The 12494-nt window shown below is 49.1% G+C and overlaps 1 protein-coding gene across 1 annotated transcript in view; it reads left to right on the top strand.

The window, feature by feature from the left end:
• Window positions 1-12494, top strand: part of POLR1A (polymerase (RNA) I polypeptide A, 194kDa) — an 84459-nt gene that overhangs the window by 19305 nt on the left and 52660 nt on the right. The window contains exons 8-12 of the mRNA XM_010862206.1: window positions 467-572; window positions 840-1002; window positions 2803-2973; window positions 3739-3861; window positions 6493-6723. Of these exons, the coding sequence (XP_010860508.1) occupies window positions 467-572; window positions 840-1002; window positions 2803-2973; window positions 3739-3861; window positions 6493-6723 (794 nt within the window). The remainder of the gene's footprint in view (window positions 1-466; window positions 573-839; window positions 1003-2802; window positions 2974-3738; window positions 3862-6492; window positions 6724-12494) is intronic.

The following is a 12494-nucleotide window of genomic DNA, read 5'->3' as shown; positions in this document are numbered from 1 at the left end:
GGGAAATGTCTTTATTCCTTGAACCATGAACTTGGTGATTACTGTAACTGAGCCTGATCATTAAATGACAGCTGTGGGTGGGCATTGCTTAGTACAATTTGACATGTGTCTTGAAGGCGCAGTGTAACTCACCTTATTTTTTTAATGTATTTTATTTGCTTATTTATTTTCATTATTGTTTTTTAATATTGCATTTTTATTTGTTTATTTTTTTCACTGCACCATGTGGCATGTGGGATTTTGGTTCCCTGACCAGGGATGGAACCTGCATCCCTTGCAGTGAAAGTGCAGAGTCTTAACCACTGGACCACCAGGCAATTTCCTTCATTAGTTTTTATGAAGACACATGTGATCTTACTCTCCCTATTGTCCTATATTCTGGGTTTTTTGTAAAAATTTTTGTTGTCACCCTTCCATGCTCTTAATGTATAGGTTTAAATGATCTTTTGATTTATTTCAAACACAGGGTTCTTCCTGAATTACCTTTTTTTGGGACTGGAAGATGTTGGCATGGAGTCCAGGTTCAACCCCAGTATGTTCTTTCTGGATTTCTTGGTGGTACCACCCTCAAGGTAATACCCTTTCATTGGCTTTATTTCACCTGAAAAAGGTTTATGGAATAATTGAATAATGACCTCTGGGAGAGAAAGGAAGGGTCAAAGGTTCTGAAAAATAGAGCAGCAGTTCCACTCCCAGGTGGCAGGTGGTGGGACTATTTTCCTCTTCATTTTTCCTGAGTGCAGGAGGAATGTGCGTTTCTTTTGGAGCTTGGGGCGTGTGAATAGGGATGGGTAAGCGGCTGAGGGAAATGTGCACTGATTCCACATGTCCTCCTGCAGGTATCGCCCTGTCAACCGCCTTGGGGACCAGATGTTCACCAACGGGCAGACGGTGAACTTGCAGGCTGTCATGAAGGACGTGGTTCTGATCCGAAAGCTTCTGGCACTGATGGCCCAAGAACAGGAGCTGCCAAGTGAGGTGGCAGCACCCACCACAGAAGAGGTCAGGAGCTGATGCCTTAGTTCTAGCTTCCTATGCTGTGGGTGCAGAATGCTATGGGAATGCTATGGGTCCTGGGAGATACTGGTTGGCAATTCTGCATGGTTGTGTGTGAGCCATGGGTTTGGGAGGACCGGGCAATGTCTGGGGGAAAGTGTGGGTCTGAGCATGACCCCAATGACCATGCCCAGTGACCATGATTGAGTTGCTTTGGTTTCTTGTTCTTATCTCCACAATAAAATGAGTGATCTGTGGGGAGGTTTTATCCGTGGTTGTGGTCTGGGCTACCTGCTGTCACTGGCAGTTCTGGAAAGAACAGTCTGTGGTCCTCAGGCTCTAAACCTGTCCCTACTGGGCTAGGGTACCAGAGACCCATGCCACCTAGCTCTGATTTTGGCTCTTGAAGATCTCTAGCATCAGGGTCAGGAAGGCAGTGTTGGCATTTGGAAGAGTTCCCCGCAATAGGAGTGTCAGATTTGGGGCTTAATTTTCTCCCCAATAAATGGTGGAGCTGAATTCCATTTTCCTGTTTCAGCAAACGTTTCCTGAATCCCTTTTAGTGTGCTAGGTCTGCAGTGGGTATAAAGATGAGTCAGGCACTCAGGAAGTTTGTTGAGATTGCTGACATCTTTCTCAGCTTTAAGATTCTTTCTAGATGCAAATAGGAAGGACTATCTCAGCCTTGAGTAGACCAGACAGGCTCCCAAGCTCCCTTCCCTGGGTGGGACCGGCCTGTCACCAGGTGGCGCCACAGTCTGTCAGGGACACCCGTGCTTGGTTACTCAGCCTTTTTGCTTGGGTTTCTTTGATTTTGCTTAAGTTTTCTGATCTGCCTGTGTAAATGTGCTTTAAAAAAAAATGCTCAATATATTAGAGATATCTGCCATCTGCAGGTCCTGGTCTACTTTCAAAGAGATGGCCATAGGATTGCCACCTCCAGTGACCAAAGCTAAAGATTTCATGTTGATGTCTCTTGAAAGTAGGGTAGCCTTTGTCCAAGAAAAAAGCTAAATCTTGGCAGAAATGAGCAGCATCCTCTCAGATTCCTGAGGTCATTGCTGCCTGAAGTCACAGTGCCCTCTTTTCCATCTGATCAATAGCAAGAGTTCTTTCTTCCCATACTTGCTCCACGGCGGCCCTCTGATGAATCATGAATGCCTGGGTGTGAATAGGCATGCGCCATTCCAGGCACTGAGGATGTGCCAGTGAGACTGGTCTCACCCATTTCACAAGTAGGCATGTGGCCCTACTTGTCAGCTGATGCCTTCAGAAGTGAGTTAGTCTGACAGGGGTGCTGTCATCACACAGGGGACCCTGGGAGGCTCCTTCAGCCAGAATAGAAACCACACCTGTCTTCTCTATAACTGAGAAGTCTTCTGTTCCTCAGGATTGAGGACAGGCCCACTTTATCACCAGTGCTTTCCATGACATTCTCACGTACTGGATCCCCCTTCCATCAGCGCTGACCGGTTTCTTCTCTCTTCTGACCCACTGGGTCGAGGGACCATTTGTCTCTCTCCTGTGTCATACATACCCAGCCCAAGGGGGCCAGTCCAGGTGGCCAGACAGTCGGTCAATAGGTGATGCTCTAGGGCAGCTTACCGCCTCATATGTTGTTGATGCACATGGACAAGATCGATTTATGAGCACTTGGGCCACAAATCTGTCAAGTTCAAAAGACATAAAGGCCAACTTCAGAGTTCATCATTTGTCAGAGCTCAAGTGAAAAAGAAAAGTGGAACCCGGCCTGACGTTCTTGAGGGCTTTCCATCACGCCCGTTTTTCTTGGTTGTGTCTTGGCAGGAAAAAGACTCTTGGATGGCTATGGACCGATCTTTTTTGAGTCAGCTTCCAGGCCAGTCCCTCACAGACAGACTTTACAACATTTGGATTCGCCTTCAGAGCCACGTTAATATTGTGTTTGATAGCGAGATGGACAAATTAATGATGGAAAAGTACCCCGGCATTAGACAGGTGAGCAGTTGGATCCCTATTGCTAGCCGAAGGGGTTAAATAATAAACGTGTTTGTCTTAAGGAAGAAAATAGTAACCATACTTGTTTTTTTCTCTTGACAGTGACTGTTTTATTTTAACCAATTGGCACTACTGTAGTTTTGGTTTACTTTTTATTTTATTATTTTTTAGTGTAAAATATGAAAGATTTATTTCAACTGTATAAAATGAAAGAGGAGTAAAAGAAGATATTAATAAAAGATGGTCCTCACTGAAGAAGTGAATGAAACTAAAATTGCAGACCAAAAAACCCAAACGTAATAAAGATGTGCATAGTATTGGGTTGGCCAAAAAGTTTGGGTTTATCCATCCTTTTTCGCCAACCCGTTACCATTATACAGGCTTGTGAATAATAGAAGTGTCATCTTTCATGCTCATGCTCAGTCGCTAAGTTGTGCCCACAATTAAATAAGGCATATATATGTTCTAGAGCTTCCCTGGTGGCTCAGTGGTAAAGAACCCACATGCCAATGCAGGAGATGCGGGTTCAACCCTTGGGTTGGAAAGATCTCCTGGAGGAGAAAATGGCAACCCACTCCAGAATTCTTGGCTGGAGAATCCCATGGACAGAGGAGGCTGGTGGGCTACAGTCCATTGGGTCACAAAAGAGTTGGACATGACTTAGCAACTAAAAAACAGCAACATATATTTTCTAACAACTTAATATTTTTAAGTCTTGATTTTTAAATTTTTTTAATGATTTCTGTGGACTTTTCCCCCATAAAGATCCTGGAGAAGAAGGATGGTTTGTTCCGAAAGCACATGATGGGGAAGCGCGTAGACTACGCAGCCCGCTCGGTCATCTGCCCGGACATGTACATCAACACCAATGAAATTGGAATTCCCATGGTGTGTGCTGTTAGGTGGCAGATGGGAGTGGCGAGGAGGGCTGGGGAGAAGGCGTGGGATCACGGTGGCTTAGGTGAAGACAGCATCTGCCTTTCCCCATATTGAGTCCTTAGAAGGGGACCCTGAGGCCATGGCGTGGCGTTGCTCTCACTCCCTGCCAGGTCTCCAGACACCCTCCACCCACAAGAAAGACCCCTGCTCCTGGGCTACCAGGGCACAGCTCCTGCCTCTCCTCCTCCTGCCCGTCTTGGTCTAGTCATTAAACTTTCCTAGTAAGATGGAATACATGACAGAGATGAGGAGGGAGCGGGGCTTTCTGTCCCGGGTACTTGCCTGGCATCAGGAGTCAGGGCCGCGGAGGAAGGGAGAGAGCCCCAGGGAGCAGGCGTCACTCCCAGATCCTCAGGGGTAGGCGGTTTGCCCTGTCCACCCGTTAGTGTTTCCTTAGGGAGCCAGTTTTCTTTTCTCACTTCCCCACCACTTGAGGCTGCGGTACTCATTAGCAACAGCTCCTTCATCGTCTTCCTCCTTAATGGGCCTTGAGGTCAGTAATAGAAGATGGTTTAATTCACCCCATGGAGAGGCTCATTTCCTCACACACGGCCTTGCTGCCACTCTCAGGGGAGGACTGGCAGGGGGCAGAGAGCACAGCTCAAGTGTTCTGATGGCCTCCTGAGTGCTGCCTCCTTGTCCCCCAGGCACACGTGGGCTTCTTAGGCAAGGGCTCTCGTGTGAGGGGACGAGAGTCAGAGAACACCCATTCCTGGGCACTGGGGGTCTCTGCATCCGGGAGCTGGATCAGGGGCAGGGAAAAGCACTGGGAAGCCCAGTGGTGACATTCCTGAGTCTGAGGCCCTGGGAGGAGAGGCCTGTGACCTGTTCATTGCTTTCTTTGGACAGAGGAGGACAGGGAGCTCTGTTGGCTTTCGCCTCACGGTGCCTTCAGGGTCCCCAGCTTCGGGAGAGACCTTTCGTGTTGCTCCTCTTTCCACCTTCAGCGGTCTTCTCTTTCTTGGATCTGGGTTCATTTGGTACTGGAGGGACTCTGAAGTTCCCCCTCTGCCCACCTCCAGGCCTGCCCCAAGCCTAGGGCCACAGTGGCCTGTTGCTCACAGGATGGTTTTCAGGAGCAGAGCGTGTGAAACTGCCTCTTGATCCCTTGTGCACACCCTTCCCATTGAGCACTGTGGACAGGTTGTTACAGAAGCAGAGGAGGTGAAGGTTGGGGGATAAGCTAGAGACCCAGTCATGAGCCAGACAAGACTAGTGTGTCCCTGTGAAGCTTATATTCCAGTGGTGGAGACACATAAACAGATAACACAAGTAAAGGTATTCCTCGACTTATGATGGTGTGGTGGTAAGTTGAAAATGCCATATGTCAAAAGTGCATTTAATGGACCTAACCTACTGAACAGCATAGCTTAGTCTAACCCACCTTAAACCTGCTCAGAACACTTATGTTAGCCTACGTTGGGCAAAATCATCCAGTGCAAAGCTTATTTTGTAATAGTGTTGAATGTCTCACGGAAGTTATTGAACACTATCCTGAAAATGAGCAACAGGATGGCTCTAAGTGTATGGGATATTTATGATCCCAGGGCTGACAGCCAGCAGCTGAGGCTCACTGCCCCTGCCCACCTTCACAAGAATATCACACCATGTTTCACAAGCCCAGAAAAAGACCAGAATTCAAAATGGGGAGTATGATTTCTACCAAATACATGTTGCTTTCACACTGTTACAAAGTCCGAAAAAATCCTAAGTTGGGCACAGTCTGTACATAAATACTCTGTCAGGTAGTGGTCAGTTCGTCGGCAGGGGTGGAGAGGGCCAGAGGGCGGGGAGCATTGGGCAGGGTGGCGGGGGTTGGGGCGGGGGTGCCATTCACACAGCGAGCTGGCCAGTGTTCAGCGAGTTCCTTTCCATGGGACTTCTCGAGAGTCTCTAACGTAGTTATATTCCTTTTGAAGCACCAGAGGGTTTTAATATTCAGTAGCTCAGAACTCGCCTAACCAGGGCACTCATTTTTCTTGGAATGTGGTGCAGGCCTGGTGTGTCAAATGGATCACTGCCATTTTCTTATGTATCAGGGGACCAAATCAGGTTTATCTCAGGCCAAGTAAAGAGATTAAGATGCCATGTCTGGGCTCAGGCCACCATCAATTAGTGATGACTGCTGGGGGGTGAGGGGAGGGGAATTATTGGTGGAGGAGGGTGATACTTGAGAGCAGGTATTCGCCAATTGTCTAAAGCTCATGTTCCAGGCTATATTACATCATTTGGGACCTTGAATTTATTGGCAAACTAGTAAACGATGAAATTTTAAAATAGGTTAAAAAAATTCTGCATAAATTACTATTCTGAGATAACTTTTTTGGGGCAGATTACTCTGGTAGAAAAGGAGACCTGCTCTCTTCCTTGGAGGAAGCAAGTCTGGAAAAATGATTGTGAAAAACACAGGGAGATGTTGCTTTTTTGGCTGAAGGACCTTCTTGGCTCAGGGAGCACATCTGCATTTTAGGGGAAATGCGTTGAGTCACACTGGGGGTGTGAGCATGTTGAGTCACACTGGGGGTCCTTCTGACCTTTCTCTGCCCACCGTGAACTTTCATATCCCCTCCTTGTTTCCAGGTGTTTGCCACAAAGCTGACCTACCCTCAACCAGTCACCCCCTGGAATGTTCAGGAACTGAGGCAGGCGGTCATCAACGGCCCCAACGTGCACCCTGGAGCCTCTATGGTCATCAATGAGGATGGCAGTCGCACAGCCCTGAGCGCTTCAGACCTCACGCAGCGGGAGGCAGTGGCCAAACAGCTCCTGACACCAGCTACGGGGGCCCCTAAGCCCCAGGGGACAAAAATTGTGAGTAACGGGCATATTTGGTCAGGGGCTTAGGCTGCTCCTTTTGGGCTCCCCCGTGACTTCAGCTGTGGTGCTAGTGCAGGAGGGCTGTGAGAACTGTTCCTGCTCCCCCCACCCCACCCCTACCCCCCGCACCCCACAGGGGGCTGACCCCACCTGTGGGTGTTCCCTAGGGCCTCAGCACCATGAATAAAACTTCATTTGATCATCCCATGCAGGCAGCACAATTCCGGTTACATATTAGGGACGGAGAAATGCCCTTTCATTATAACTCCACTGTGATCTGCTGCCCTTAAACAGGGCTGCTCAAAGGTGGTCCTCAGCAGCAGCATTCCTGGAGCCATTTCCCAAACGCGGGAAATGCACGTTTGTCTCCCTTTTCCCCCATTCACTGCCCCGAATTAGACTCTCTGGAAATGGAACCCAGGAATCTGTGTGTTAACAAGGTCTATGGAGGGTTCCTCTGCACACTGAGAGCATGCCCTGGGAAGGAAACGTTCTGTGTCTGTGAAAACTGACTGATGTCAGCTGATGCTTCACTTTCTGGAGATTACTAGTTCTTACCTGTAGCACTATGTTAAGGGATCCCCAGGCTTTCTCTGGGCTCCCACGGAAAGAGTACAAGATCGATTGACAATGTCTGCTGAGGGCATAAGATGGGTGGGTGATATACCTTCTGTCTGTGTCAGGTAACAACCATTCCAGCTGGGAGGGGTATAGCAAACAACCCTCAACCAGGCAAGAGTGGCAGAAATTGTTGGAGTGAAATGGATTTGGGATTAATATATGGTGACTGCCTGAGTCAGGGAGTGATGGAGTGCATCGTCCTCACCCATCTACGTGTTTGTTGGGTTTCCCCTTGCCCTCTGACATGCCTAGACCCACTAGGTTTTCTTTTTGGTGGGTTCGAGCTCTACAGAGGACTATTGAAGCTTGAAGGAGCTTTGGTTGGAGGACAGAGAGGGAGAGGAAGCCTTGTCTTGGTGAGCACTGGTCCCCACTGCTCTTCACCGAGGCCTGTCCTCTTGCTTTCTCCCCATCTTACCACTGTCCCGAGGTCCAGCGGTTAACAGGCCTTGCGTCTTCTGCTTTGGCAGCCATGGGCAGACAGATCCAGCCACCTGTTTTTTCTTTTCTTATGTGTTAAGTGACGTTTGTGTTCAGGTTCACAAACTTATCCTGCTATTTTTTTTTTTTTTTAAATAATTTTATTTGGTTTTGAGTGTGTTGGTCTCTGTTGCTACATGGGCTTTTCTCTAGTTGTGCCAAGTGTGGGCTGCTCTCCAGTTGTGGTACACAGCTTCTTACTGCGGTGGCTTCTCTTGTTGCAGAGCACCGGCTCTAGAGCACAGGCTCAGTAGTTGTGGCCTTTAGACTTAGTTGCTCTGTGGCATGTGGAATCTTCTGGACAGGGAATGAACCCTCATCTCCTGATTGGCAGGTGGATTCTTTACCACTGAGCCACGAGGGAAGCCCCTATTCTGCCATTCTTAAGAGCCCCATGTTTTGCTTGGAGCTATGTGAAAGATGCAAGAGAAATAAAGATATTTTTCTTAACTTAAGGTGAAACAAGACAACCACAAGATAACTTTCATGCTATTAAGTCAAGCATTTGAGACAGTAGGACACTTTGAGAGAAAAATTGAGAGAGGAGAGCAGGGTGGGGTCAGGTGGTGGCAGGGCCCACTGCAAGCTCTGTGTTGCACTTTGCCAGGCACCATGGACAAGCTCTTGTTGCCCTGGGGTGGACAGCCTGGTGGGAATGAGTCCATAAGTGTGTCACCGCTGTTGAGTGGTGTGGCAGACATAAGGGGTTAGTGACGGAGGGTGGTGACGGAACCCACATGATGCTGAGAAGAAAGGAGATGTGGTGGGCATGCAGGGCAAGTTTGAAGTCGCCAGAAGATGATTGAGGACCAGCCTGGGGGCTGCAGGGGACCCCAGGGTGAAAGGAGGGTACGTTTCCAGGGAGAGGATGGGGTTGGGGGTTGGCTGGGTGTCAGGGCTGTAGAAGAGAGAAAATGAGAAGGAATGTGGTTTCCAGTGCAGGAGATAAAATGCTCTGGAAGGAGGTGCGTCTGGGCCCCTCTGAACTGAGGTGATGGTGGAGAACCTAAGGGCCTATCTCACGTAAAAGGTAGAAGTGTGGGACCTCATTTAGGGTTAAGAAATGTAATTATCAGGAGTTCCCTGGTGGTCCAGTGGTTAAGACTCCACGTTTCCACTGTAGAGGGCACAGGTTTGATCCCTGGTTGGGAAACTTAAGATCTGACAAGTCACATGGTGTGGCCAAAAAAAAAAAAGAAATTGTCAGAGAGTTAAGCTCTTTGAGCACAAAGTAGGACAGACAGAAAGTGGGGGGACCTATGGGAGCATGAGGCAGGTGGGGAGGATGCTGAGGGAGGGTGGGCAGCCGGGCTTGCTCTCAATGCCAGCATCCGTCCTCCACCTCTAGTCAAGACCAGCCCCAGAGTACCTTTGCATCTTCCCGAGGCACATAGGACGTGTTTGTGGAATTAAATATGAAGTTTAAGGAGAGGGAGAAAGGAAGATGCGTCAGATTTGCCCAGACCGAGACCACCTGTGACCCAGGAGAGCCGTTTGAACAAAGTGGGAGGAGTTGGGCCCCAGAACCTTTGTCATCTCCAACTAGAGCAAAAGTAGAAGGCTGGTGGGGCTCCTGACGTTACTGGGATGTGATGATGAGGCACAGGGACACTTCCTTCACGTGGCCGCTCTACATCTGTGGGGTTGGAAGTTGGCTTCAGAGAGGGCAGGTTGGCTTCACTGCACTTGCTGGGCAGCTTACGAGAGGGGATGGAGATGAGTTCTGAGCTGCAGGGAAATAAGGGAGGTTGGCCTTATCTGTCTCCTGGCTGAAGTTCACATCAGCATACTGTCTCTGCTTTCTCCCCTAGCCCCAGCATCCCATCCAGACCTCCCCTTTAGTCCTTGAACTTGCCGTGCGTGCTGGGAACACTTTGTCCTCCCCAGACTCCCCAGCCATCCCCGCTCTGTACCTCAGCAAGGCCCTCATTCCTCAGGGGAGGAGCCTACACACGTTTTCAGCCAATGTGCGTGTGTGTGCTCAGTCGCCCATTTGTGTCTTGACTCTTTGCGACCCCCTGGACTGCAGCTGCCAGGCTCCTCTCTCTCTTCATGAAATTTTGTAAGCAAGAATACTGGAGTGGGTTGCCATGCCCTCCTCCAGGGGATCTTCCCAATCCAAGGATTGAACCCATGTCTCCTGCATTGGCAGGTGGATTCTTTACCACTGAGCCACCTGGGAACCTGAGAGTAAACATCTTAGGCTTTGTCAGCCACGTGGTCTGTGTTGCAGCAGCTCAGCCCCACTTCTGTAGCATGAACTGTGGAAGCCACCAGGGCAATACAAAGCCATTGGATTGGGCCGTGTTCCCAAAAAACTCTAGTTATAGAAACAGGTGGTGTGCAGTTTGCCACTTTCACACTTGCGTGGGATCCCCCTCCCTATGTGTCTCACCTCACCTCCCACCCTCATTGCCTTGTGGGGTCACTCCATGGGCCCCCACCTATTCCACTTCAAGTCCTAAACCCCTAAGGACAAGGGCGGGGTATTAGACCCTCCACTCTCCCCAGCACCCTGTGGACTGGACGGGTCCACGTTGAGGTGCGGGAGGCTCCATGGACCTAGCTGAGGATGTGGCTCCCCCAGGGCAAAGATAGAAAGGGACCTTTTGAAACAGAAGTGTTCCTTGTATCAGGATCTTGGGCTTCCCAGGTAGCTCTAGTGGTAAAGAACCCGCCTGCCAATGCAGGAAATGTAAGAGATGCGGGTTCGATTCCTGGATCAGAAAGATCCCCTGGTGGGAGGGCATGGCAACCCACTCCAGTATTCTTGCCTTGAGAATCCCATGAACAGAGGAGCCTGGTGGGCTACAGTACATGGGGTCACAAAGAGTCAGACAGGACAGTAGTGACTGAGCGTGCATGCACATATCAGGACTTGGGAACTAAGAATGATTTTTTTTAGTTTCCAAAACCTCAGTGATGTTATATGTCATGTTTATATACATAGTCAAGTATGTGTGCATTCACAGCCTACTTGTAATTTGTAAAGTAGTTTTCTTGCTGAACACCTTCCATATAGATGAGAACTAGGCCAAAGGGCTGGGTTACGTGACTGGGAGGGAGAGACCCAGGTCAGGACAGACTGCAGGTTCGATGAGAAGTGGGAGGAGTGAAGTCTCTGCCCCTTCCCCTGGCCCTCGTAAATGGAGGAGGAAGTGGCCAGATTGGCCAAGCCTCATTTCCCGGCCCAGCAATCAGCCCCAAGAGCAGCTCTTTGGCTCTGGGTTTGCTTCTGAGAACTCTGACCCGGGCACTAGAGCATGCTAATTTTCACTGTGGTATTTATTTAGAGACAAGAGAAAGGAAGGGCCTCTGGTTTGGGTTGGCAAGGGGAGCACCCTGTGCTCCAGGGCTTCTGTTTGGATTGGCTGGAGCCTGCCAGATGGGCCTGCGAGCCTTCCCAGCTGTGGGGTTTGCTTATGCCAGAGGATGTCTCGAATTTGTGAGACTCCAATCCAAGGCCCGGCCTGGCCTTTGGGGCCTGAGCCACAGGTCTGGGCAGTTCCTCCCTTGAGAAGCTAAAGAAATAGACCTTCAAAGTCAGCTCAGGCTCCATGACGTGCCCTGGGCAGACACTCATGGGAATCCTCAGAATCCAGGTCTCCTTGGAAACATGGATGTGGGGGCAAGAGAAGGATGGGTTTGGATTCCTCAGGGAGCAGAAAGACCAAGTTCCTGCTCACTGCTTTGAGGACTGCCTTTTAGAATTTGAGGGGTTTGCTCCCTGCTTCCCTGAGTTGGAGGAAACTTTCAGCCCAGCTGAGCAGAAATAAGGGGAGGCCGGTGGGTGCATCTCTTGTTAACCTTTAGCCTCTTTCTGTAACCAGCTCTCTGATCCAGCTTTATAATGTGTTTCCTCCAACCTATTACCTGCTGAGTAATTTGGGGAAGACTTGGGGTGGGAGGAGCGCTCACTGAGTCTCCATAATTCCTCTGGGCTATTGAGGGCAGCATGCAGAATGATTGGGATAGCAGTTGCCTCATGCATTTGTTGGTTTTTTGTTTGTTTTATATTTTTGGCCACACTGAGTAGTTTGTGGGATCTTAGTTCCCCAATCAGGGATTGAACACAGGCTCTTGGCAGTAAGAGCACAGATTTTTAACCACTGGACCCCAGGGAATTCCCGTGTATTTGTTTTTTAAAATAGCATCTCTGTGCATCATTTAGGAAGCCCAGGAATTAATTAAGCTGAAGCTCCAATACTTTGGCCACCTGATACGAAGAGCCAACTCAATGGAAAAGACCCTGATGCTGGGAAAGATTGAGGGCAGGAGAAGGGGATGACAGAGGATGAGATGATTGGATGGCATCACCAACTCAATGGACATGAGTTTGAGCAAACTCTGGGAGGTGGTGAAGGGCAGGGAAGGCTGGCATGCCACGGTCCATGGGGTCTCAAAAGGGTTGCACACAACTTAGCGACTGAACAACAACAAAGATGAAAGGCCTTATACTAAAATCAGCTTTGTGGGAGGAGGTGTCCTGTCAGGAGGACATGACCAATGGCATATTGATATTGGTAAAGAGCAAGAAAGTGTGAACAGTGGTTATCTTTGAAGAGTAAAATTACTTGTGGTTTTCATTCTGTTCTATATTTTCTATATTCCCCCCCACAGTAAGCGTATCACTTGTGCAGTTTTTCATGCTTCCTTTAGAAATA

This window comes from Bison bison, unplaced genomic scaffold, assembly GCF_000754665.1.
Source record: "Bison bison bison isolate TAMUID 2011002044 unplaced genomic scaffold, Bison_UMD1.0 scf7180017864480, whole genome shotgun sequence".
Lineage (NCBI taxonomy): Eukaryota > Metazoa > Chordata > Mammalia > Artiodactyla > Bovidae > Bison > Bison bison.
This window is presented reverse-complemented; position numbering and strand designations above follow the sequence as displayed.